This window comes from Opisthocomus hoazin, chromosome 4 (assembly GCF_030867145.1).
Source record: "Opisthocomus hoazin isolate bOpiHoa1 chromosome 4, bOpiHoa1.hap1, whole genome shotgun sequence".
Classification (NCBI taxonomy): domain Eukaryota; kingdom Metazoa; phylum Chordata; class Aves; order Opisthocomiformes; family Opisthocomidae; genus Opisthocomus; species Opisthocomus hoazin.
The window spans coordinates 12,346,826-12,374,616 of record NC_134417.1 but is presented as its reverse complement, the minus strand read 5'-3'; the positions used below and the strand labels follow the sequence as shown (position 1 = coordinate 12,374,616).

Below are 27,791 nucleotides of genomic sequence, written 5' to 3'. Positions count from 1 at the left end.
TTGACTCAAAATACTTTTCTTCTGAATTTCTGCTGAATCAGACTTTTTTCCTTTTAATCATTCAGGTCTGTGAGGTTTGAAGACTTTCCCAAGACAGGTCTTTTATGCTAACACTCTCAACTGTCCTGAAACCTATTTCTGAAAGTCAGATCCTACTGTTACAAGGAGTTCTGAAGAAAACTCATATAAAAGTTTTTTTGACACAGGGCATGTTCTTGAGGTTGAAAAGAAAAGACAAACTGATCCTCATTTATCCCTCTGTCAATATAATAATGAGGTGATACTCAATGATATTAAAGGTTAGCTCATAAAAGCTGATCAAAGGTGAGGGAAACAGATACAAACCTTTGTTCTTGGTCTGCAGCTAATCTGTGATACTTAATGCTATCAGATGTTTTTAAAGCCATGGATTTAGCAGCATCTTTATTAAAGTCAGAGATTTATGTTGATAATGAGATGGGATTAGGGGTCTTCGCATTTCAGAATACAAAGAACCCACTCATCTGAGAACTAGAAAGTTAATTCTCTTATAAAAGACAATTTTATAATTAGCTGCAACAGGTTTTCTTGAACTGACAAAAACTCTTGAATACTTTGACCAGACTAAATTCTTCAGAATATTGATGTCTTGTAGGTAAAGACAGAACCTTGCATGTTAGAATTGCTATAATAATGATAATCATTGAAATAACTCATTGATGTACTGAATTCATTGCTGACTGAATGAATTAGCCAATTAATTAGTGAATCTGATTTACCTGACACCCTGATTGACTTCATGTTTTAATTCAGTATGTGACAACAGTTGTGTAATCTGAGAACTCAGAATTATTGACGTTTAATTACAAAGTTTTAAACTCCTGTAGGTAATACCCTGTCACTCTCTTATTTTCCCTCTGTAAACTAGGTATTTTCAGTCCTTCTCTTTTCATATAGAAATCTCTTAGTGTTGCTAATATTTTTTTTTAGAAATCCATGACCTTCTGTACAATGGCGATTTAGGCATTTATAAAATAATCTACCATTATTGCAACTGGAAAATCTTGTACCTATGTCTGATTTTTTTAGATTTTATTTTTACTGTCGTGAGGATCTCCATCTCAAAATATGCATGTAAGATTGTCAATTATTCAGCATCTATTGGAGGTTCTCTCAATTAGTAATATTGAGTAAAGTAAATCCTGATGTAATGTTTAAATCCTTGTAGTGCAGTAAAGTATTCCATGGCACTATGATTTGGACAGAGGACAGTTGACAGTGTTTCATGGCTCATTTGCCCAAGTAATTATGAGATTTTAGTCATCACTCAAAGATCAAGTGCAGCTTTTTCATTGCAAAGAGATTCAGGTTTTCATATATATAATGCGTAATGGCTCTGCTTTAGATGGAGCCCAGGAACACAGGGATCCTGAAGCCGTATTATACTCATTGGAGGAATATTAAAAAAGCATTAAATAATATTATGCAGTTGTGAGCAGTGGTGAATTGGTCTGTGTGTCTTTGATGCAAAATGTTGTAAAACTATAGTACAGTAAGGGCTATTTGAAAGACATTCTGAAAAAAGAAGGTTTTAAAAAAAAAAAAAAAACCAGCCTGAAATACCATTTATTGAGAGTTTCCAAATATGTCTGGTGACCTCAACTAACTTCTCGGCTCACGTAGGTCCACACCTTACTCCCTTTTGTTCACTCCTCGCTTACTTTTGCTACCTTGTTAGCATTACTTAGTAAAATCTACCTGGGCAAAATATTTTTTTCCATTTTAAAGGAAAGCATCTCCATATCTCAATAGGTATTTTCTGTGGTCAAATGTACTACATAAGACTAACCAAAATAAAATTCATACTGACATATAGCAGTTCTTTACTTTGTTGAGCACAACTCCGTAGGAGGTTGGTTTTAAGTAAGCAAAGGCTCAGACATTCAAGCTATGTGACCACTTGGGCGTTCTGCGTGGTGTCATTCAAGCCAGTCCTAAAGCATCAAACACAAATGTGGTTGGTCTTCCCTAAAGTCAAAGGACTAAGCTTACTCGGGTGTGACAGCCTTGCAGTTGGGTGGAGGTGCAGCAAACACAGTAACCCCTGAGCTGGCTGGTGGGGATGCGGCGGTGACAGACTGGTGCAGGCCTCCGCCACCATCCTGCGTACGTGCACCTTGCTGAAGCCCGTGACTGGATGTGTTCGCAGGTGTTTCCATTGACCTCTCCTGGTGTCAGTGTACGAGCAGTCTCTCACTTTTGTCCTATACAAATAAAGGTGGGTTGTAGAAACTAAGGTAAATATTTTGAGGCATGTTTCAGATCTCTTCACTTTTTCTGTTACCAGTGGCCCCCAAATTGACTGATATAGAAACCTAGGCTGTCTTTTCTTCATCCACGTTCAGTATCTGTTTGCTTGACTGTGAATAACTGAGCAGCCATCACTTTCCCACAAGTCCAATACCACAAGAATATTTAAGAAGTTTAACTGTGTTGCTCAAACATGGCCTTTGTTACTCATACCCACATACATCAAAACTCTGAGTTGTAAGGTGTGTTTCCCTCCATCAGGCCTTTCTGTCAAAACCTACGATTTAAGAAGCAAACAGAAGATAATCTGTGACTACTAAAAGAAAAAATCTTCATGGTAGATCTTTTTCATTGCTCATTGGGAAATGCTAAGCGAAAGTACTTCTTCCATCACCAAATGTCCTGCCAGGAGCACAGCTGTGCTCACTTGAACTCTTTGTCAGATGTACAGATGCTACAGGAATGCACAGAGTTCTAATACTCTGCTGTTGAACAGTCATTGTGGCTCAGGTAACTAGGTATGCAGTGGACTTGTAAAGCCAGTTTCTTTTGTGTCCTTGCAGTTATTTCTATAGCCAAAGGGGTTTTCTTCATGTGCGATTTACACAGAATAGCTAAAGGTAAATTTACGATTGGTTGATTGTTACCTGAGACACTTCACTGAGGTTTTCCGTTGTTTTGATTAGTTAGCAAATGACTTATTGAAGAAAAAGCCATGACAATACCCTTTCTAGTGACAAAATTGATTTAAAAGATGACAAAAAGAAGAATATACTAGTACATAGAGCACTTTGAAATAATGGATCACTGTAGCCAAAACATTTGATGTGAAGCATTCAACTGTATAGAAAACATTATAGGAATATATTGGTGTAGTAGAAATAGAAAGATCAGAATAAAGGAATGAGTATTTCATTTTCATGTCTACTATTTATGTTCTTCAACATACATTTTAAATTCTGATTAGTGACATTTTATTACTGTTGTGATATTGATCAGCCAATTGCTATGTTACGTCATACACGAGCAAGAATAAAATCATCCACTTTTCCTATTGTTGGCTTACGAATATTGCTGTTCCTTGTGAAAAGAAGGAAATGCAACTCAAGCTTTTTTCATCTTTTGCTTGCATGATTACAATCTGTAGCTATGTTCAACTGGCTTCAGGCTACAAGATAACCATGTCTAGATAGAGCAAGATTCTTTAGGGAGTTAAAATACAAGATGAAAAATTCTCTGCAGATTAGAAAACATATTTGGCAAGAAAGATTTAAATTACAAGTCTCATTCATGCTCCATAGCACAACTACACAAACACTTTAAAGCTGGAATTATGCTTTTTAAATCTTTAACACAATAAAGACCTTTTGCAGTGAGATTCAGCAGTGATGTTGGAATGAACAATAACACTAAAGAAAATACGACTGCTGATAAAATCATCAGGCAGATGGGGCTGTCTGTATGGAGGATAGGGTACGTACATTGTACGTCTACACTTAGCAGATTCTGTTACATTCTAATTATGTCCCCTACGGCTTTAAATTAAGAGTAGATTCTTTCAGAACTGATAGGCTTTCCCTTTAGCTTGCGTGTGAGGGCACAGTTACTTATCAAAGCAGCAGCATCATGTAAACCAACCTGCCAATATGTATTTATTGCCATAATTTTTTTCAGTTTGCTCTAATGCAGAGGGGTTGATGCTGTGATGCCAGTTTGTGCAAGCCGGAGATTTGGCCAGGATTTTTTAGGAAGCAAAGCTGAGCACAAGACTTCTCACCTGACTGCACCATTCAGGCATATTTTTACCATGAGAGATTTGTAGGATTTATTTCAGCTTGTATTTGTCTCATTTCTCACATGTACCTAAGATACCTTATGCAAAGGTAGCCTGCCTGTCATTGTCCTCTTGTCCCCATTTTTTCACCATTCATGCATTTATAGCCCTTCTCAACAGTTCCTTTGGACACCATGTTGTCTTGCATTCCCAGAAATGCTGGTAGCTTGGGCTGGTTTTTTACCAGTTGCATTTAGGTATTGCACAGCCTTTTGTTCTGTGTTTAGATGTTGAGTATGCTGCTTACTGACATGTTACTTATATGGCCTTTTTCATCCACCCATATGGGTAAAACTCTTGCCAGGCTTTTGTCTTGCCTGCCTTGATGACTCCAGTATCTTTTTCCTTCAGATAAAGATGTGGTCTGATCCCATTTGTGGCTATTCACAGTGCTTCTGTTGAAATCTCCCAGCCCCCTGACTGCTTCTTTCTTTGCATCTTTCCTCCAGCCTCCCCATCCTGTTCTGTGTCAGACACACCCAACTTGCCTACACTTTAAAACCACAAATTATGTCTCTTCTACTAGCAGTATGCTGAATAGAAGTTTTACTGTTTAGAACTTTCTGACAAGAGCTTCTGTAAAACCCCCAAAGCAGTTTCACTATCCCTTTTTAGATCCCCTCTTAAAACCAGCTGTTGCTAAAGGAAACTCTTGCAAAAAAAAAGGGCTTCTGCTGAGCTGCATCTAAAGCACTTCCTGAGCATTTGGATAGTTTCTTGTGCAGTAATTACTCTGTAGAGTCCTTCGGAGAGGGCTTTTTTTCTCCCTCTAGATTTAAACAGCAGCTAGTTCAAAATGTCCTAATCCCAGAGTATCCTTCCTAGAGAGCAGCTTTATAAATAAATTCACTTGAAACTTCCAGCAGTACCCAGACAGCCAATGTGCTCTCCAAACTCCTTTACCCAATGCACGGCAATAAAAGATTAGTAGCAGAGCAACTGTGGTAGTAAAAAACCTGGACCTTTGACATACGGAGATTCTTCCCTCTTTTTTCACACAGGCAAGTTTTAACTGAGTCCAGGTTCAAGAATATAAGGACAACCAACTGCTCAGAATCATTAAAGCCTTGCAGAATTTTTGTTCTGGTTCTTCAGTGTCTGTTATTTACTTTGATTTTTTGTCAGTCTCAAGCTTATTTTGTGGTGGTGTACTGAGATTTTATGCAGTCTACTTGCCAATTCATACTGGAAATTATGGTAGTTAAAGCTTAGTTTCCCAGAAAAGAAGACGATTCTTACTTCAGCAAGTCAAATATTTATATGGTATCTCCTCTACTGTGTAATGACAGCATTGTATGTAGCATTTTTTAGAGATGAGACACTTTTTAAGTGCCAGACTTGCATAATCTGGAAAATTCTGAATTCTCCTGTGTTTCATTACATTACTGTTTTTTTCTTTTCCTGTTGAAGTGGCAAAAATAGTTGCTCTAGCTTGATGGGCTCCTCCCCACACTTTCAAAAAGTTATGTTTGTGTATAGAAAATGTCAGCTTTCCTGCAGCAAAGCTAATCTGAGTTTTATTCTTCTATTGTATTGCTTTATTAATATTCCAGATCCATGACCAAATCAGTTATTCACAAATACTATTTGCAGTACCAAACCATCACTAAGTCCAACTGAGAAACCTTCAGTGACTTTTTATTACTGATCAATTTACTTGCCATTTCTTTGTAAAATACAATGTTTCTAATCATCTTGTTTCTGATCACACAAAAAAAATTGCTGAATTTGCACATTTATTCATGACAATATGAAGTTCATAAGGAGATAGGGCAACCCGCAAGCCAACTCCGTGTTCTATATTGATTGTATGAAGCTCCTTGAACAGTTGTATATTCCTAGATGCAAAAAAGACATGGTTTGGGACACTGTCACCTAGCAGAATCCTTTAAGTTGCCTATACAAAGCTGGAGGGACAGAGCAGGGAAGAATTACACTTCAAAGTGTAGGGTCAAGCTCAGACTCCCTTCACCCAGGATGAGGACCCAAATCACCTGATACCACATCACGCTTTCACATTCATGCACTTTCTAACTGTTTAGGTTAATGAATAATGGTTATTGACTAACAAGGTGGAGCAGCTTCTGGGCACTGGGAACCCAGAGTCACTCTCTGGCATGGTCTTAGTATCTAGGAAAAATGAAGAAGGTGAATGGTGTGAAGAAAGGTTTTGAGTCTGAGGCTCACATGTCTTGCTCTGTTAGAGTTGAGTGAAAAGGGACTGCAAGTGGAACCACCTCTTTTTCATTCAGCTTTGGGATTTGTGAGGCCCAGGTCTCAGTATCTCTCTAGCAGACCTCACTGGCAAGACAGTCATTCACTAGTTTGTGAAGCCCAAATGTTCTTTAGACAACCAGTATGTGCATTGTATAGTGCTGCACAAGACCCTCCCCAAAAGACTTGCTGGAGTTAAGAGGCTTTGTGGATGAAAATTAAGGGTCGTAGAGCTCTATGACAGCAGAACTGAGGATTCAGATTTTCAACAAAAGCCTCCCATCTAAGTCCTTTCATGAATCTGTGCCTCCTTCTTTTTGTTCTACAGAATACTACTTGCTAGTTCATTTTGGGAACACAAAAGAACAATTATCTCAAGTGGCTAGTACAGTATTCTAACTGATGCACACTTTGCAGTATAAATGCAAAATCCAGACACATACAGAAAATTGCAGCTTGTGATATATCTAGAGAAATATAAGAAGGTAAATTCCGATTTTTTTAGTAGATGCATGAGTTTATACTGTACTATGACAAATTTATTAAATTATTCTCGTCTGGTCTAAACTGCCATTGTTCTGTTAATTTTAAAATCATCACAGAACGTATTCCAGTTCAGAACTGCCTTTTGATTTCTAGTTTTCAAAACAGCATTTAAGTGAACTTTTTTGTGTAGTTGGGAGAAGATGACAAGTAACCAAATTTTGAGATGACTAGAAAATTATAATTGAAAATGAAAAAAAATGTTTCTGTTTTATTGCTACTTAAAGTTATTGTAAAGTTACTGTAAGTGAAGGAGGAGTTGCATTTTCTATGGCTGTGTCTATTAAGAAATGACTGATAAATGATTAATGATAATTAAAATATATTACTTTCATTAAAAATACACAGCTGTTAAAGAAAAGACAAACCACTGTGTTTTAAAAGTTAATTTACAATAGAACATGATTTCTATGCGTGTTTTCATATGTGTTAGGTGGAGGTAAGTACAGATTCTTGTGGTTTATTTAAGCCAGCAGTCTCTCACAGAATCACAGAATCACAGAATAGTAGGGGTTGGAAGGGACCTCTGTGGGTCATCTAGTCCAACCCCCCTGCCGAAGCAGGGTCACCTACAGTAGGCTGCACAGGACCACGTCCAGGCGGGTCTTGAATATCTCCAGAGAAGGAGACTCCACAACTCTCATGTAATCCAAAACTATGTCTGCATTTAGTTGGGTTTATGTCTGAAAAGGTGGACCTTTGCCATTTTAGCATTACCAAAATGTATTAAGTAGTTAATGAATTAAAAAAAAAAAGTATTCTGAGTTTGCTATTCTCTTTTCTCAGCTGGATGAGCGTTAACATCTCAGTGATTAAATCAGCACCGTTGTTTAGTTCGATCTTCAGCTTTATTTGCCTTTGCAGTGCAGCCAAGAATTGAGTGGTATGTGAACTAAGACCAGGTTCTGTAAGTTTTCCACAGTCCTAAACTTTATGGCAAACTTAGACCTCCTCTGTCAATGAAAGACTCCTGAATCCAATCTTGTCCAATTCCTCTGGAACTTCGTGTAGACAGTAAGCAGAGACAAACTGAAAATACTTACTAATGTATAAGAAAAAATGCTAAAGACCAGAATGATATCTACATTGGGTGTTTAAGGAATTATCATGACTAAATTTGCCAGGTAGTCAAAACTTGATTTTATTTATTATTTTAAAATATTTTTAACGGAGTCAGAAGAGTATCTCTTGTCAAAACTGCAAGCAGGTTTGGGCAGTTATTTCTAAAAGGCACGTGTATACTCACATTATTATTAACTTCTGAGACAACTGCAAATCAGGATAGCAGCACCACAGTCAGTTTTTGAAGAACTCATTCCTTAAAGCAAACATATTTGTGCCAGGGATAAAAAGACTGACTTCACTGTAGGGTCTTGAATCACTGTTCTTTGGGAAGGGAGAAGGTGAGCTCATCAGTCAAGAAGACCCACAGCTGGATAAATTGTTTTAGAACACTGGGTGGCTAACTGTTTGCTAGGCAGCTTATGTAAATACAGACACAAGTACTTCGGACCATTGGGGAGTTCTGTGGTGACCTGTCTGCTTCCCCGTACTTCAGAAAATCTACAGCTCAGTAAAGTATCTGAAAACAATTTGTAATTAACTCTCAGGCTGTTTGTTTAGTAGTGCTTTATCTGCCACTCTGATCTTCTGTACTTTGTGACTTCAGAAACATCTTAGCAGTATCACTGAGGGCAAAAAGTAGCTAAATATGTGAATACATGTAGCTCTGTTTATATGATTTTTTTTTTTTAGGTCTGTAGTTAGAAGAGCACAGTTGTCAATCTGTGTGTTGTGTTTATGCAAAAAGTACTGCATGCAATGGAGTATTTTATTAACTAGACTGGAAATGTACAAAAATTTAAAAATCTACTACAGGTTCTAACAGCAACTAAATTCCTTTTTCAAGATATTTAAAGACTCTTATTTGAATACATGTCTCAGATTATTATTAATTACCTAATTATATAAAAAAATGATAACACTTCCTGTGAAACTAGGGACGACTTCGCAGTGCATTCTCAAGTGTGACTTTGTTGCCTCACTGTCATTGTGAGTTGTTAAATATCTGTCTCATTTGGAGACCTCATCTGGAACTCTGAATACAGCCAATATTTAAAAGCTGATAGAATAAAACAATTCATTTAGAAATATTAGGGGAAGCCACATAGTAGAACCGCCTTTGTTTAAATGTTCTATAACATCAGACAAACCAGTCTTAATAACATCTTCTTAAGCTTACATTATCTTTCCTTTTGAAAAATAAACAGCTAAAAGCATTGTCTTCTGCTACCAGCAGATGACAGTTATTCAGAAAAGTCTTTGCTTTGGAATTGTCTGTGATGTTCCAATACAATACTTGAACAGTTCAATAGGAAATAGAATTTTTATATGACAGCAGTTTATGTTCAGTATTCATATGATATGTTTATTTAGAAGACACTGAATAGAAGACCTGCTTAATACTGAATAAGATCTGCTTAATATTGTAAATTAAGAATAAGTGTTATATACTCTGCCTGAATGCCTGTCTTATCTTCCCCCTGACAGGTTGATAATGTATGGTTTTGTGAAGGCCATGGCACACATTGGCCAGTTAAAAGGATGGGAATTCCACTTCACTGACTGTTTATTTTTTGGATCACTGATGTCTGCCACAGATCCAGGTAAGCGTCAAAATAAATTACTTTTGAAAAAGTCAGAAAAGTAAACAAGAACAACTGAATGTACCATAGAAATGTTCAAATTCTCTGTTCTTGATTTTTTTTATCCCCATAGCTGTTAAGTGTCTGGTATTCTGATAATTATAAGTCATACTGGCTCCAGAGATCCCTTGTGTTTGTTTTAGTATCTGATTTACCTTGGTTTAACTCACAAAGTTTATAAATGGAGTAGCTAGGGAGATTGGAAAAATGTTGTTCTCCAGCCTTCAGGACACCTGTCTGTTTATTGCTGATACGAAAGCTGCTGTAATGCTGGACCCTCATGATTAATAATTTAGACATTGCATTTGTGTGTGATCTAGCTCACTTTAAAGATATGGGGACCCGACCTTTCAGATTTGGCCATATAAATGCCTTTTATAAGGTATCAGTTTACAATTTGAATGCAGCATTTCATGATAAATACAACTCTAAAAAGACAGATACCAGCAGGTTGACTTCAATTTGCAGATGTGAGATTTAAAACCTAAAGTTACAGTAAATAGCCAAGTCTGGGAAACAGACTCAGTGAATTTTGGAATCACAGAATTACAGAATCATTTAGATTTGAAAGAACGTCTGGAGGTCTTCTAGTCCAACCTCCTAATCAAAATAGGGCTAACCTCAATGTTAGCCTTAAGGTTTCATAGATCTGTCCAGGTTTTGTTACGTTAAAAATGTTAATAGGAGTACTCTAATATTAGAAGGAAAGTATTGCTTTTTGCATCTGTGGGACAATGTTGAAGGAAGAGGTGAAAAAAGGATTTTTTGATATGTTATCTACAAAGAGACAAAGTAGAAAGTCTGCAAAGGTACACAGGGTTTTTGCAAAATTTTCAGTTGAACTGTTACAGGCAGTGGAACAGAAAGCATTTTATGATGCACATGACATGCTGCATTAGTGTAACTACCCTTGAGAAGCTTCTCTGAGAAACTTATAAGTCTTTCAAATTCATGACTATTAAAACAAATGACAAAAAGAAACATTGTTCTACAAATTCTTTCCATTCTTTAAATGAACCCTCAATATTTAACAAAAGACTTTGAGCTTGTGATTTATCATTCTAATAGCTTAAAAATGTGGTATAAAACAATTTATTTCTACAAAACCGGTTGTTGCAAGATTGCTGTAAAAGCTGCATCAAATTGTTACTCTCAAATTAATCCAAGCATCCAATATGCTGCCACTTATAAAGTCCCCCAGCTGCTTTAATAAGATTCAGCACATGATTGGAGGCTATCCTCAGAGCAAGAGAAAAACACAGAAACTGAAAGCACAAAGAAAACTAGGAAAATAAGTTGCTTATGGAGTACAAGGTTGCTTAGAGCTTCTAAGTACATTTCTTGATCGTGCTATGAATAGAGTTTTGCAGTTGGCTTCGTTTCTTTTCCTATTTTCCAGTCCAATACTATTTAGTTTCACAAATGAACATGTTGACTTATGAGGAGAAATCTATAAGACAAATGCACTGATTTTAATTATAATAGTATTAAATCACCACTGATTAATCTGGAACAATCATGAGAAAAAAAAAAAGAGAAGCTCTTCTTGTGCTGGAAGGAGTAAGAAGTACAAAGATTACTCTTGCCAGATTTTTAAATAGGCTTAAAAAGCTAACATGCAGTTGAGAAAACTACTTTTAGTGTTACAAACTATCATTGATTAATACTGTTTGTAATTACTCTTCTGCTTATATTGAGTGCCTGTGTATATCCAAAAGTTTTTTTTAATGCTGTCTTTCTCCGTTATCTATTCACAATGTTCTAAGTCCTTACATGTTTTAGTAATCTTATCTGTAAATTTCAGTCCCTCAAAGACTTAGAGAATTTTGAAAGAAATTTTTGCTTAATTAAATGGTAGACATTGCTGAAAGTATTTCATTGCGTTGTAGGATTTGCCTGTGAATTATAATCTCAAACCCTGTAAAGAGCTCATTGGAATTCCAAAATCAATTAAAATATGGTCCTCTGGAGGACTGACACATGCTAAGGCATAAAATGCTCAGTCTAATGATTTTATATGTAATATCTAGCTTTAAAAAAAACAGAAATCTCTGGTAAAATGTTGTTAGTCTTGTAGAAGTAGGATAGAATAATGAACTACTGTCCTAAGATGAAATAATAAATTCCTGTCAGATTTGCTACCTGGTTTTTGATTTAATTCTTCGCTGTGTTAGATTATAAGATCATTTCAATAAGAGATTTAATTTCCCTTGGATGTGGAAAGCAATTGAGTCTCAAAAAATGTTAACAATGTTGACTTGACAGAAGTTGTTTTGATTGTTCCTTATCTGTAATAATAAAGATAACTGGTGAAGTTTGCATACTAAATGAATAATTTTACTACAAGGTGAGTAGATAAATGTATGCCAGCTGAAAGTTGCTAACATTGTTAGGAAAAAGGAAATAATGTCATAACACTTTGTAGGTCTTAGTTTTGAAGGGTATTGTAAGATCTTTAATATAGAGATTTTTGCATAAAATTAGTTCAGAAGAATTGCTCCTATATGCTATGGGCTCCCTTATATAGAAAACTGGCACCTGAACTAATATTAAGAAAAGAATTTATGATGGGATATACTTGGGACAGTGTTTTGCATTATACACTGTGATCCCCAAACATCTATGATACTTAGGGATGCCTCAGACAACTCTCACATCTCTAGAAAAAAAAAAAAGGTAGAAACTTTATGGACAAAGCAAGGTTACTTTTATTTGAATCACTCATTTTGCAGGAAATATCTCCTAATTATTTATCATTTTCAGCAGAAAAAGTTTCTCATTTCAAGACTTCGGGTGAGAGGTTTAGTTTCTAAGAAACAGAATCTTAAAATTCTGATATTCTCTCTTTATTAATCTTTGATTTAAAATGTCAGACCAGTATTTGTATTTTTCTTTATTCTGATCTATAGGTATCATTTATCATGTAGTTGGGGAAATAATTTCTTCTTATTATTCCATCTGCGTAAAACAGCACAGATTTCACTCTTAGCTGTTGAAAGGGCTTCTCTTGTGTTAGTATTGTGTTTTGATTTCCAGTATAACCTGACTCTGCAAGTTTTTTGGTGTGATCCCTTCAAAGGGGACGGAGCAGTTCCTCCCTATGTTCTGGTACACGCGTCACTCATGAAGAGCAGCAAAGAGACTGTGGAAAAGGTGCTGGTGTGGGGAGTGGAGCCCCCAGCTCTCGGCCCTGAGCATCAGAGACCTGCAAAATGAAACTGCCTCCCGTGTGAGCACGGAGGAGGATATTCTGATAGCTGTCCTCTGCAGTTGAAAGGCAGACAGAGCAATAAGCCCAGCAAAAGACAGCTGCAGGGTACCAATGATTGTAATGGAATAAGGGGAAGGACTGAACAAAACTGACACGTGAATGAAAAGATTTGACCTCTGCCTTAGCCACTAAAAAAATAGCTGGGAAGTACAGCTTTGGCAGTTTGTCTTAGCTGTTGTTATTAACACATTCTGTGCAATGACCTTACAATCCAAAGATATTTCTTTATCTTGGGGTTTTTTTAACTTTTGACATTTCAAGCACAGAAAACAGATTTACCTTCAAAAAGTTTGCTGAAGCACAGCTATTTCTGAGCTAGATGAACCCCCCTTACCTGTGGTCACATTGATAATCACACAGCTCTTCTCTATTTGAAGTTACTATGGTTACAGCTGAACTGGAGATGTGAGTTGCACTGCTGTTGTTATTGATAAAATCGGTTATTTATCAGAAAGAGCAGTTTCTGTTTCTCATAAAATCATATTATTTTCTGTTAAGAAGCATAATTTATAAATACAACAAATTAATAATTTTATACACTGGTTATATAAGACTGTTTATAAATGTGTTTTTAATTAAAATATTTTTATGCTTTCTTCTCATTCACCACTGAACTAATCTGTGAGTGGTGTGACTGATTAGTAGGGAAATTAGACTATAATTAGATTTGGAATTGTTATTTATAGAGAAAAATGGATAGGAAACAGAAGTGAAATTTCTCTCATCTTATTTTCTTCACATTTGATACTACCTTCCTAAAAGAATTTAGGCGCATGAACTATGAAAGACATTAACAGTTCTAGTCAGAATACTGAGGTATAATAATACCAGTACTTTATATAATGATCTCACTTATTTTCTGAGCTTCCTTATTCTTTTCAAACATAACAGCAAAGAAATACTGGATACAGTTAGCTTAGGGATTGTTGTAGTTTGCTGATATTTCAGTTGTGCATGCTTTTTACAGGAACTAGTAACAAGCCAATTTGTTTCTACATATGTCAAAAGATATCTTTCACAAAGCAGCTCCACAGACACTTGTTCTGACTTGGGTACAACCAAAATCATCCTAGACTTAGCATCTAACAGATGTTACCTCAGTCCATGAAGTCAAGGAAGAAGCGAATCAGATTTCTGTTGGCACAAGTTCTGTGAACATCTTAGATGCTTCACTATTTCTTGCTTCCTGTCACTGAATTTTTTAATGAAGTTCACAACCCTTTCTGAGTCAGGAGCTCTGATACATGTTATTTCTATTTGTGTCCATTTTCTACTGCCACAGTAAATGTTTGTTTGCTGTCCCCCAGTTACCTGACCTTCTAGCCATCTAGTTCTTTACCTATCTCTATCTCTGTCCTCGTATGCTTAATTTGGAATAAGAGTTGAAGAGATGCTGTGTACTTTAATGAAAATTAGTTTAGTATTTTATAATGCATATTGCAACTAATGAATTACATGAGACTTTGAGTAATCTCCAACAAAAAATAAGCCCTACTTACTGTTACTCAAAAGTGCCTTCAGAAAGCCAGAGGCCGTACTTACTGCAGTGTAGTATCTACGACCTTTACTTAGATATGAAAGTTATAGAATCATAGAATCATAGAATGGTAAGAGTTGGAAGGGACCTTAAAGATCATCTGGTTCCAACCCCCCTGCCATGAGCAGGGACACCTTCCACCAGACCAGGTTGCTCAGAGCTCTATCCAACCTGGCCTTGAACACTTCCAGGGAGAGGGCAGCCACAGCTTCCCTGGGCAACCTGTTCCAGTGTTTCATCACCCTCATGGTGAAGAATTTCTTCATCATATCTAATCTAAATCTGCCCTCTTTTAGTTTGCAGCCATTCCCCCTTGCCCTATCACTACACACCCTTGTAAAAAGTCCCTCTCCATCCTTCCTGTAGGCCCCCTTCAGGTACTGCAAGGCTGCTATAAGGTCACCCCAGAGCTTTCTCTTCTCCAGGCTGAACAGCCAAAACTCTCTTAGCCTGTCCTCGTAGGACATTCTCACAGATTCGATATTTTACTGTGGTATATGAGAGCAAATACTGATTTTTTTTAATTAATTCCCTGGGGTTTTCATGTCATCCATCAGGAAAAAGCATGATGTGACTACTTTGGACAATGATGATTATTCACAGAGTATTATTCTATCCAGAGAGTAGTTTAAATTAACTTTTGTCAATAGCAGAGTATCACATCCCTTTTAATATGCCCATTATGAACTATATCCATGGATTCTTGTAAGTAATGAAGGCAAGTGTGATCTTGAGGAAATGACTAGACAGTAGTTAGTGAAAATGTTTTACTGAACTCTTAAACAGGGTGGATGTGCTAAAGATTATGCAGTTCTCTGTTCTTATGCAGATACTATTTAACATTTTCGTTAAAGATTTTGCTAATGCAGCGGAGTATGCTTTTTTAATGTACAATAATATGCTGGGAGGAGATCACAAGCACTTTGAAGGACATGATTAGAACTCAATATGATTCTTGCAATGATTTAAAATCCACAAGGATAAATACTACGCTTAGAAATAATCAACTTCATAGACAGACGATAAGAAATGAGCGTTCACTGCTGAAAAGAATTTTAAGTTTACAACCTGAAAATGAGTCATCAGTACCAATACATAGCAAAAAAATGAAAACAGGATTTATTAACATGTTCTAAATCATCTTTTCACTCTATCTCTTGACAGCAAGTGCCAGCTACAGTACTCGGATCTGATTTTGGGCACTGTATTTCAGGAAAGATACGGACTGATTAGAAGTGATTAGAGGGCTAGAAAACATTACTGAAAGGAGGGGACTGAAAGAAGTGAGTCAGCTGAGGGAGGAGATGTCTGAAATGAGTCTGAATAGGCAAGATATTGCTGGAAAGAAAAAAGGAATAAATGTGACAAATTATTTGTGACTCATTAGGCTAGGAATGGAAATTACACAGACTTGAAGAGCAGGAGGGGAGATTTAGTTTTGACATTCAGGAATAACTGCATTTATAAATTGTATGAATACTGAAGAGCAGGTTAGTCTCCCTTGGGATTTTTGGAACCAGCATCACTTCAGCTCTTAAAAACAGATCAGATAAATATCTGTCAGCAGCGGTCTGGCTGAAGCTTGCTGTGTCTTGGGCCAGACAAGCATACGGACAGAGCATAGACCAGAATTCTTCAGTCAGGGACAGGTACTGCTGTAAAGAAGATCCAATAACATCCACTGGGAATGGGAGAAACATTTGAAATCAAAGATTATTTCTGAGAACCCAGTGAACTGGGGAGGCTCCCACAGAAGAGGCAATCGATGCATTACTGTGTTGCTTGCTTTATTATTTTGCTTTCATTTGAAAAGATTTTAAGTCAGATTTTTGGGGTAGAGTTGGGGGAGAAAGCAAGAAGAGAAAGCTATTTTCTGAAGAGGCAAGAGGAAGGAGAGGAATGTGTAGGCATCTGTCTAATTGGCTTGGGCTGCTACACATACATACCAACAGTGCATTGGACTATGATTACTACTTTATTTTCCTTCTGTCATTATTGCAGGGACTATTAATGTGAGCCCAAACTAATTAGCTAATAAGCAAAAGCTGGAAGCAGCAAATAGTTTTAGAAAACAAGTCATTTGTTATGCCAATAACATGAAAGAATGGGAGACTAAATTTGAGTCCACATTTAGCACATTAAGGCAGTGTTGCTAATCAAACAAAAACCTGTATATAGATATTGGTGAACCAAGAAAATGTCTTTTGCCAAGAAAACTCCTTCCTACACCTTTGAGCTGTCTGGGGAAAGAACTATTTTCCTGGTTTAAATTATAAGAGCACTGGGAGTAGATAGGCAAGGTTACCAGGATGGTTAACTAGCTAATTTAAATATAGCTATATCAGCAAATGTTCAACTACACAGATCTCCTAAATAATCTTCTGTAGAATAACACTTCCAAAATTCTTCAGAGATAACACATCAACAGAGATCACTGACATAAAATCTCACAGGAGAACTGAGAATCTATTTTAGGTTTATAAACTGATTTTTAGATTACAGAGACATTTATGTGCCATTTATAAAATCTTATGGGTAATGATTTCAAAGTTCCAAGAAATGTTATTAAGACAAAGCATAATCACCTGTTCATGATTTCGTGTGAATTATCAGCAGTCATATCAATGTGAAAGTATATAATTTCTGAAATGTCAGATGTTAAGATGGCATCCCAGAGGCACTCCTAATCTTTGGGATTCCTGGGATATGAGGCTGAAGTCAATTGCACAATTATGTACTAGAATGAGCATCAGTGAGTTACTGTGTAATTTTTAATCATACAAATAATTAGGAGCCTTTACATTAAATTCTGTTTGAAAAGAGAAAGCTCTGCTTTGTCCATGTGAAGAGAGAATAATAATATCAACACAGAATGTAGATAGCCTACTTCATTTGGAGATTCTGAAGTGCTAGGTAGATCTTGGGGAGGTTTGTGATCGCCTGTTTACAGGTGAGGAAACTGAGGCATGAAACAACTAAAGCATCCTTTAATACCCATAGGACTTAATTACCTGAATATGAGCCAAGCATCTAAATGCCTTCGAAGATGTGTGTCTAAATGACTTTCCCAACTTCAACCTAAATTCAACACACGCTATTTTTTCTATTGCACTGGTAAGCTAAAAATCAAATATAGCGTATAGCTCAGGGAGAAGGAAGGGACTTGAATTAATGATACGCTGAAGGAACCTTAAAATGGGTTACAAGTATCAGATATCCTGATCTAAATGAGAGGGCTTCATGACTACAGATATGCTATGCTTGAGGTGAAAATGGTTATGCTGCTGGTGGGACAGGGTATAAGGTTATTATACATGTTCCTGAGTGAACGTGCGTAGCAGATAGATAAGTATTATTATATCTTTCTCAAAATGGGTAGACTGCTACTCTCATCACACAAAAAGTCCATGGCAAAACCCATCTTGTCAGCACCCTTATTTCTCCTTGCTCACAAGATCACAATCGTTTATGCACAGTAAAATATGCTGTGACATTTTCATTTATGCATGCGTCTCTGTGTGAGAGTTTCTTCCTAACTCATCTGAAGGGCCAAAACTTAGAGACTTTCTGGACGTAAGGATCTTATATATTTTAGTTGATCCCTTTCAGCTTATTGTTACCCACTCAGGTAATAAATAAGAATGGACTTCTCAAACCTCATATTCTAATACTGCTGTATTTCTTGAACTGCCAGAGGAATATGCAAATAACAAACTCACTTTGCTTTGTCTCCATACAGTGACAGTCCTTGCTATTTTCCATGAGCTGCATGTGGATACAGATTTATACACATTCCTGTTCGGAGAGAGTGTCCTCAATGATGCTGTGGCTATCGTGCTGACGTAGTAAGTACACACACCTCCATTCTTTACCTGGTGAGATAATTACAAGCTTTAATTGCTGATATAATTCTCACTAATATAGTTTGTGCTAGTATAGGTATAACATCTGAAGATTTCACTACAGAGATGTAGTTCTGGAGTTGTTCTTGGTTTGTTAAACACCGAAATTCCAATATTCTTAATGATAACTGTGTATCCAGAATGTAATTTTAATGCATTTTCTTCAACCTAGAAAGCAGAGTATTCCGTAAAATGTGCAAATTTAATTTAATATGATTTCTCATCTAAACAAGATGTCTTGAAACAATGCTGAATTAGCACCTAGGACATAGGGCAACTATAAAATTGGAGACAGGTTCTTTTTATTTTTTGTAATCTATTATTTTCTAAGATTAAGACCACAAGGTGATACAGAGTACCTCAGTTTATCTACTTCTGCCTATTGAATCTGACAGAGCTTCAGCTGATAATATTATCTTAAATTTATATATAGCCGTTTTATTGTCAGGAATTCTTAAATAGATCACAGATGATGGGCCAAAGTATGATGGGCACAAGTATGTGCTGTCTAAAAGCACAGATGCTAAGTACATGACTAACAGGATCTCAAGTTAACTCCACTCTACATGTATTATATGCTTCCTGGAGCTTTGCTAGAAATGCAAATAATTCTCTCAGATGGTCTTAAAAGTAACAGAACTCTGCAAAATCAAATTCAGTTTTCCAGGATGCTTGAAGATGCTTCATAGTAAATCCCCAATCCAGTGCCACCTTTTTCCTTAAAATACTGTTCCCCAAACTAGGATTTATCCTATCCTTCAGAAAAACAGACTTTTACAGAGTTTACAGTAGTTAAAAAAAATTCAACTTTATATTTTGTCTGAAACCCCATGGAGAAACTTAGAAGTATTGAATTGCAAAAAAAAACAAACCAAACAAAATTGTTTCACAATAAAAAAAAGTAGTATTTCTATTTAATTTATCATTCACCAATTATCAGTCTAGTTACGTTCACCTACACTAAACTCCTCACGCTGTTTTTTAGAGCTAGAGTAATATTTTCAAGCACTGTCAAGTGTCTGAGCACAGCATTTCATGATTAGATAGAGCACGGCTGTCACATTCAGTGACTGTGGTTGCAATGTGTCACTTAGGAGGGCATCTAGTACATTAGAGAATAAAATGCACAAAAGGAAAACTATACAAAGAATAGAAACCTCTGTAGAGAGAACAGATAGAAAAGCATTCAAGCAGCTGTTAGAATTGGAAAGATTCATGTAGGTGACAAAAAGTCTGCGATTTTTTTCTCTCTCACTTGGCTTTGTTTAATTAAGGCCTAGACATTTACAGTGCATTTAAACTCTTCATCTGTTCGTGCAAGGTTCCTGTAGACTGTGGAACCGTTGAGCTATAAGCAACTCAGGGAGACCCAGAATATTTGAAGTGCCTGTAGTTTTCAGTCGCCATGATGTCAAAGCACGTGTATCTCTTCAAAGGTGCAACTCAACTGCAAAGCATAGCTATAAAGGAAAGTACTATCAGATAGTACACGATTCCCGAGTTGCTAACCTCTGCTCTTCCCAGTACCCCAGTCTAGGTTATGATCCTCAGCCTGCACATGGATACAGAAATCTACAGGAAGGATGCCAGATGCAAATACTGGCTATCTACTTCTCATGTTTTCTTTGCTGTACCTGGGAGATTACAACTCTTTTTTTTTTTAGCATCGAATCTCTTGTTACTGGAAAACTAGTGCATTTTTCTGTGTATTCAGTGTGACTGATACTTTGATTTCTCTGATATATTTAGTGATTTGTAGAGGCTGACCAGAATCATCATTTCACATCTCATTAATTTCTTGCTTAAATAATCATCTTCTGCACAAATACAATGTTTCTGCAACCTAATATGATCTTCCTTCCTGCAGCCTTTTAAGTAAAGATACATCGTTAATAATGTCAGCTTCAGTGCATTAGCACCCCGCTAAACAAAACCGAGTTTAAATAAAGAATGTTATTTTTCTGTGGCTATAAAAGAACAGCTAGGTTTTTTTCTCTGTAACACATACCACTTTTGAGGATGGTGCAAACACAACATGTTCATAATTACAGTAATAGGGGACTATTTAGAAAGGTGTGAGAATAATGTTTACAAATCTAGAAGAGCAATAAGAAGTCATTTTGAGCACCATGTGATGGTAAACAGAAAATAGAATAAGAGAATACACAGTGTCTTTCATTCAGTAACAGAATAACCACGTTAACGTCTGCAAGAGCGACCCTCTGCAGGAAAGGGAGGAAAAGAGGGAAGGCCCTTATGGCTGGCTGTGGCAATTTGGCGAGTGAAGGGAGTATGGCTGTCTGCCAACAAGGCTCTATATTGATATCTTTCTTCTCCTTCGGCTTCTCCCTCCAGCCTCTATTTTTCCTGTGCTGTTTATCATTTAGTTTCAGGACAGCAGCAGGACCAGCTACCCCTATATTTTTCATGCGGATTTTACAGTTCACAGGAGCTGTGTGTTGCTGCACTGGTATGTGCAAATGCTGTGACCAATTGCCCTCAGAAGATACTCATCAAGCACACAAGTTCTCCAGGCCAAATTAGCCACTTGCCTATAGGCCATCTTGCCACACCAAACACCTGGGTGTTTGTGGTAATTGCAAGATTTCATTTACACTGCGCTATTTTAAGATAATCCATGCAGGAGGGATCACTGTGAATCAAACTGACAGTAGTGGCTGCAGAAAGGCTGACAAGCTGTTGTGCATCTGGGAGAGCTCAACATACACAAGGCCAGGGTATTGCAGCAAGGGTATTGTAGATGTAACAAGGATTTTCTCCTGTAGAAGTGACTTACAGAGTTGCTTACAACTTTTCATTAAAAGTCTCTTTTCAATAAAAAGTCCATGAGAATTCACACAGAAAACAAACACTTTGGAAGAAAATGAGAATTTAAATATCCAAAAAGAGTAATTTTTGAGCCTGTTTTATATGAAGGATTCAAGATATTTAAGAAAAATAATAATAGAGCCATACAAGACAATAATTCTTAGATGTCTAAAAATGAATGCTTTTACCCAGAAAAACTATATGACTAATTATGCCATGAATATTTCCTACGTACTTTGTGTTCCAGGAAATTGACTTGGCACCTGTGCCCACTTTCTATGTCTATTTACAGCATAAGCTTTATCTATAGAAGTAATTTATATATGCTAACATTACAATAAAGAAATAAAACATATGTTGGAAAAATATTTGAGCTTCTTCTGAGTGTGTTTAAACATGCATTGATTTCATCACAAGAACTTTACCTGAGTTTATTCCGTAGCTTCCGGAATGAAAGAATACCATTTAAGATTATGCTGCTTGTGTCACTATATCATAATATATACTGCATGGAATGACTTCTTTTGCTTTCTTGGGGGTTGGTCTATGATGTAGCAAATATTTTTATAAAATATTCCAGATGATAGCTTTTTTTACCGCTGTTTGTATCCTCTAACTCCTGGGTTTTCAACTTCTTCAGCTTTTTTGCAAAAATATTAACAACAAAATTTAGCTTAAAAATGTTCCGGCACACAAAAACCTGTTCTCTTAGCTATAAATTTAACCTTCTGCCATCCAGTTCCCTGACTGACAAAGCAGCAGTTTGTTCAGCTTTGGCTACGCATAGGCATTCATGCGATAGGACGCAACATTCGAGGGGATCTGTTTCATTCAGAGATTTCAGACGCAGGAATGTTCATCATTGCAATAGACTGTCTGGGTACTAAGGCACTTCTTAGCTGTGGACTACATTCTAAAGATCAAAACTGAGAAGCTTCCCAGTAACTTTGGTGGGAGTTGTGTGTGATGAAGACTGAAGATGGTGAGATGATGAAGGTGTAGATGATGATGATGATAAAGATGATGAAGACTGAGCTGGCTGGAAATGAATAATTTATGGATATTTTTGAGCAAATTGCAAAGATTAACCTCTTATTTCACTCTCCTTCCTTTTTAATTGTTCTGTCTTGATACCATATATCACTTGTTAAAGAAAACATCCACATATGTTTTGAGTGCTCATGCTGCAGGTTTGGACTTAGCATAGTTTTTGCACATTTGCAGAGAAATTTGATGAAGAAAGTGTGGAAGAAGTTGTAGAAAAAGCATTGAATAGCTTGAGAAATGGCTGGAAAGTAGCTGAACAGGTCATTAGCATCGAGACTGTATATTTAGCAGAGCTATTTAATCTTTCTCATGCTGAGTGCTCAGTGAGTGCAGGATGTGGAAAGCAGCAATGAATACTGATAGGTGTTCCCTGCTAACAAATTATCTAAGAGAGCATTACAGGAGAGATGTTTCCATTGTAGTCAATGTCAGAAGCGTTTGTATCATCAGGATGCAAAAGACAGGACTTCCTTGCTCTGCTGGCTCTGTACCACAACTCAATGGGGCTGATGAGTTTCATCCCCCTTCTAGAAGAGGTGATAGTGTGGAAGTCATGTGGGGAGCAGGGACATCAACACATGGCAGTATCTTTCACAAGTAATCAAAACAAGCGAGTGGCAGCCAGGGGACACAGGACATGTGACATTGTGACATGCGTGACATGGCAAGGAATAGGTTTTCTAGCACTGTTATATGCAATCAAGAACAGTTTGATACATGAAAGTGGAAATCCTGGAGATAGAAAGTGCGGCTGAGGATCACATGGCAGCGAAGCCAGAGAACACAGAAACTGGCTGACGTAGGAAATGAAGATTTCCCGTGTCAAAATGCTAATTGCCCTAGAAGGCTCAGAAGTAGAGATATTTTGGGGCAGAGAGGAAAGTAAGACTGCAAGAATAGTTTTCCTGTGAAGCTTGGCTTGCAGTTTTTAAGTACGTTAAATGGTGTGTAAAGGACGATATAATCTGGGAGGTTCAGAATAAGGTGAAGAGGAAAGTAAACAAAAAATACTGGATTGTTTTGAAATGGATATCCTACCTTTTTTTTAATTTATCTATTGGACGCAAACCAACACATGTCATAGCATGCCTCTTTTCTGGTCCAAAAATATTTTCATTCTAGTCTAGGAGTACCTTATACAAGTTAATATTACGCTCAAACCATTCCTTCTTGGCAGAAGTTCCCTGGAAGGTTGTATGGGGCTCTCTGAAATAACATGGCAAAGGTAACTGCGACAAATTAATTGAAAAACAGTATCCATTTCCAGGGTAAATAACTCAGAAGCCAGAGTTCATCTCAGTTTGTGCTGAGCACCCTCTAAGGTTGACATTTCTCAGATGGTGATCCCTATAATTGCCTTAGGAAATCAAGGGAATTCCTTCTGTCACACTGGTGATTCTTCCTGATAGGTACAGTCATGATATTACTAGTTACAGTTCAGTTCAGACCTCTTCAAAGTATAAGAAACTCTTTTGATCAAATGGATCTCAAATAGAAAATTAAGAAGGACCTCTAAACCTTCCTGGTTTTAGTTATTTGTGTACTTGTCTTTTTATTACTTCTGTGGGTTTTATTCTGTTATTATGTCATTGAACCTGAAGGTAGTTTACACAGAAATAAAAAGTAATCAGAGACTAAAGAAACAGACATTTGACAAACCCTAAATATAGGTACATATATTCAGTTTATGTTTACTTAACTTGGTCATTAGCCTGTGAAGTAACTATCCATTGTCTGCAAGTGTTACTTTCCTACTTTCACAATTTCTAATTGTGATTCTTTGTTTATTATACTTTAAAATGAGCAGTTCCATAAAGGACATGAAAAGATATTGTAACTATGCTGCTGAATAATGAAGTTGGGAGCTGGGATTTGCGGGAAATAATACGATGCAGATCTCAGTAGATGTGAGGCTCTCTTTACGATTATTTTAAGCTTTCTTCTTTTGTCATGGGCTGTCACTAATTTGGATCCTTTGCCCTGTCATTTTTGGAGAAGTATTCTATATAGATTTTGCCACACTTTGATCCCTGAGCCCATTGAATAACAAATTTTGCAAAGGAAAGAAAGCTGAATGTTCTTGTATCATATTTTTCCCTTAAGCTCCATTTGTAGTCAGAAAGTGGCCTTTAAATTGACATTGTGGGCTGCCACATGTGCTATATCAAAACCTTTTGTGTCATGTGTAGTCAATTAATAAATAAAGACTTTTTTATCAGCCAATAGATAGCATATTGCTATCTATGTCAGCATGTTGCTAAGCCACTCTCCTTCATCTTTGAGAGGTCCTGGAGGACAGGAAAGATGCCTGAGGACTGGAGAAAAGACAGTGTTGCTCCAATCTGCAAAAAGGGCAAGAAGGAGGACCCAGGGAACTGCAGGTCGGTCAGCCTCACCTCCATCCTGGGAAAGATGATGGAGCAACTCATTCTAGAGGTCATCATTAAGCAAGTGGAGGAAAAGAAGGTCATCAGGAGTAGTCAACATGGATTCACCAAGGGGAAATCATGCCTGACCAATCTGATAGCTTTCTACCATGGCATGACTGGCTGGGTAGATGAAGGGAGGGCAGTGGATGTTGTCTACCTCGACTTCAGCAAGGCTTTTGATACTGTCTCCCATAACATCCTCCTAGGGAAGCTCAGGAAGTGTGGCCTGGATGAGTGGTCAGTGAGGTGGATTGAGAACTCACTGAATGGCCGAACTCAGAGGGTTGTCATCAGCAGCGCTGAGTCTAATTGGAGGCCGGTAACTAGTGGTGTTCCTCAGGGGTCAGTACTGGGCCCAGCCTTGTTTAATTTCTTCATCAACGACCTGGATGAAGAGTTAGAGTGTACCCTCAGCAAGTTTGCTGATGACACCAAACTGGGAGGTGTGGTAGACACACCGGAAGGCTGTGCTGCCATTCAGCAAGACCTGGACAGGCTGGAGGGTTGGGCAGAGAGGAACCTGATGAGGTTCAACAAGAGCAAGTGCAGCGTCCTGCCCCTGGGGAGGAATAACCCAATGCGCCAGTACAGGCTTGGGGCAGACCTGTTGGAGAGCAGCTCTGTGGAGAGGGACCTGGGTGTCCTGGTGGACGACAGGTTAACCATGAGCCAGCAGTGTGCCCTGGTTGCCAAGAAGGCCAATGCGATCCTGGGGTGCATTAAGAAGAGTGTGGCCAGCAGGTCGAGGGAGGTTCTCCTCCCTCTCTACTCTGCCCTAGTGAGGCCCCATCTGGAGTGCTGTGTCCAGTTCTGGGCTGCTCAGTTCCAGAAAGATGAGGAGCTACTGGAGAGAGTCCAGCGGAGGGCTACGAGGATGATGAGGGGACTGGAGCATCTCTCCTATGAGGAAAGGCTGAGGGAGCTGGGCTTGTTCAGCCTGAAGAAGAGAAGGCTGAGAGGTGACCTTATAAATATCTTAAGGGTGGATGTCAAGAGGATGGGGCCAGACTGTTCAGTGGTGCCCAGCGACAGGACAAGGGGCAATGGGCACAAACTGAAGCACAGGAAGTTCCGTCTGAACATGAGGAAGAACTTCTTCCCTCTGAGGGTGACAGAGCACTGGAACAGGTTACCCAGAGGGGTTGTGGAGTCTCCTTCTCTACACATATTCAAACCTAGCCTGGACAAGGTCCTGTGCAACCTGTTCTAGGTGACCCTGCTTTGGCATGGGGGTTGGACTACATGATCCACAGAGGTTCCTTCCAACCCCTACTATTCTGTGATTCTGTGATTCAACACTTTATCTTTGTTTCAGTTTCCTCCTCATATGTAGGTAACTGGGAGTTCATTTGGTCTAAGAATCTGGTGAAGTCTGTCAGCCTGTATCCCATAGCTACTTCTGAGATTTATTAGGCACTGTTAGCAAATAGCAAAAAATATGATTGCTTCAGTATTGAGTCATCGCATGAAAAAAGAATGTTTGTTTCTCCATTGCCCTTGTATTTTTAGGCATTTTTGTTAATCATGTATTCATGCCATTTCTTACTATCTATATATAGTCTATACATAGTCCTATACTATTTCAGCCACTGGCGTGAAAAAGAAACTCATTTAAGTTCTATTTATTTCCAACGTGTATCTGAGTGCAGACAAGATGTTATTCATACATCCTAGGTATATCAGTATGTCAGTAATATTGTAAAAAAACCTTATATTCATAAGTGGGCTCTTATGCACATGCAATTGATAACTTCAGTATGCCTACACATAAAACTGTTCAGCCTAGGTACTTCTTTTTCAAAAGTTTATAAGCCTTGTTCCTTGCCAGCTATTGTAGAACGTATACACAGAGACATGCTTCCAGCCAAGGAAGAAAAGAGAGAAATACAAACACTTGTGCCATCAGACCCATGACAAAAAGGTAAAAAAGATTAACATGTGCAACTTTTTCCTGCTTAAAGAAAATAGGTGGCATATAGATTTCTAAGGGTGGGAAGAGATGGTGAAATGGAGATGAAAGAGAAAGTAAGAAATTGAACTGATGAAAGCAACAAATGGAGACTGTGAAGGCATCGACAGAAAAAAGAAGCAAGAGTGAGAAAACACAAGACGTGGTGAGAAACCAAGATAAGGCACACTGCATAAACTCAGATCATGACGGTGATACATAAACCTGTAGCTAGGGCTCTTTAGAGGGAAGAAAAGCTTCTTTACTCATGGAGATGCAGAGAAAAACCTGGTTATTTTTCTCTGGTGCGATTTTGCAGTTTTATGTTGTTTTGCTAGGAATCTCTATGTTTAAAATCCTTAAGTAGCACAACAAAATGTGCTTCTGAACTGTAAAGAAACTGTGAAAAGTACAGGAATTAGTACAGCCAGTTGTAAAGAGTGGTGCATTGCAATCAGGTAATGAATCTGAATTCGGAAAAGGAATGAGATTCTGCCAGAAACACAAGGAGTTACCCCCAGACCCTATCTTTGTAGCTGTCTTCATGTAAATTAATTTGGCAGAAATGGAGGAACTGAGGAGCTTCTATGAGCTCAGTTTGAGCAGTGGCAGGCTTAGATAGGTGGTTGCCTTCTCAAAACCTGTGCTAGAACTTGCAGATCAAAGTAAAACCAGCACTGTATCGCAACAGGCATAGGAAGAGTTGCACTGTGGTTCTGACTTGCATGACTTTGAATGCTTGACAAAGATTTAGGGATTTCAATGCCTGTGAGCTACAGTTCTGGACAGGATGACCAACTGGATCTCTGGGGTCAGCCATAGCCTCATTCCAGATAAATATTATTTGTGATTTTATTCCCACGAAGATTCCTGAGGAGGGATAACTGTAACGCTGTGCAGAGGAATAAAACAGAATTACCTGAAAACCTGAAAGAAAGCGAAATGCTGGATGGAAGCTAAGCCCAACCATTTCACTTTCTGGTTTCCCTTAGAAAGGATGAATTTAGCTACTATTCCCAGTATTGTTGGAAAGGCTTATGTACCAAGCAGCCATTCAACCAACCAGCCAACCAGAGTAACTTATAAAGTAATAGAGCAAGGAGTTAATTGTGCAACAAGTTAGTGAGTGATTTTAAAAGGTGGATGAGAAATCCTTTCCATCTATTATTTCTATAATAATGAAATTATGATTGTCCATCTGCTCTTTTTACCTTTGAGGAATGGTTTAGTCCCAGCTTATTTT

General features: G+C 37.7%; 1 protein-coding gene across 1 annotated transcript in view; it reads left to right on the top strand.

The window, feature by feature from the left end:
• The window catches only part of SLC9A9 (solute carrier family 9 member A9), a 220,026-nt gene that overhangs the window by 40,908 nt on the left and 151,327 nt on the right, over positions 1-27,791 (top strand). The window contains exons 5-6 of the mRNA XM_009931818.2: positions 9,431-9,546; positions 18,133-18,238. Coding sequence (XP_009930120.2) covers positions 9,431-9,546; positions 18,133-18,238 — 222 coding nt within the window. The remainder of the gene's footprint in view (positions 1-9,430; positions 9,547-18,132; positions 18,239-27,791) is intronic.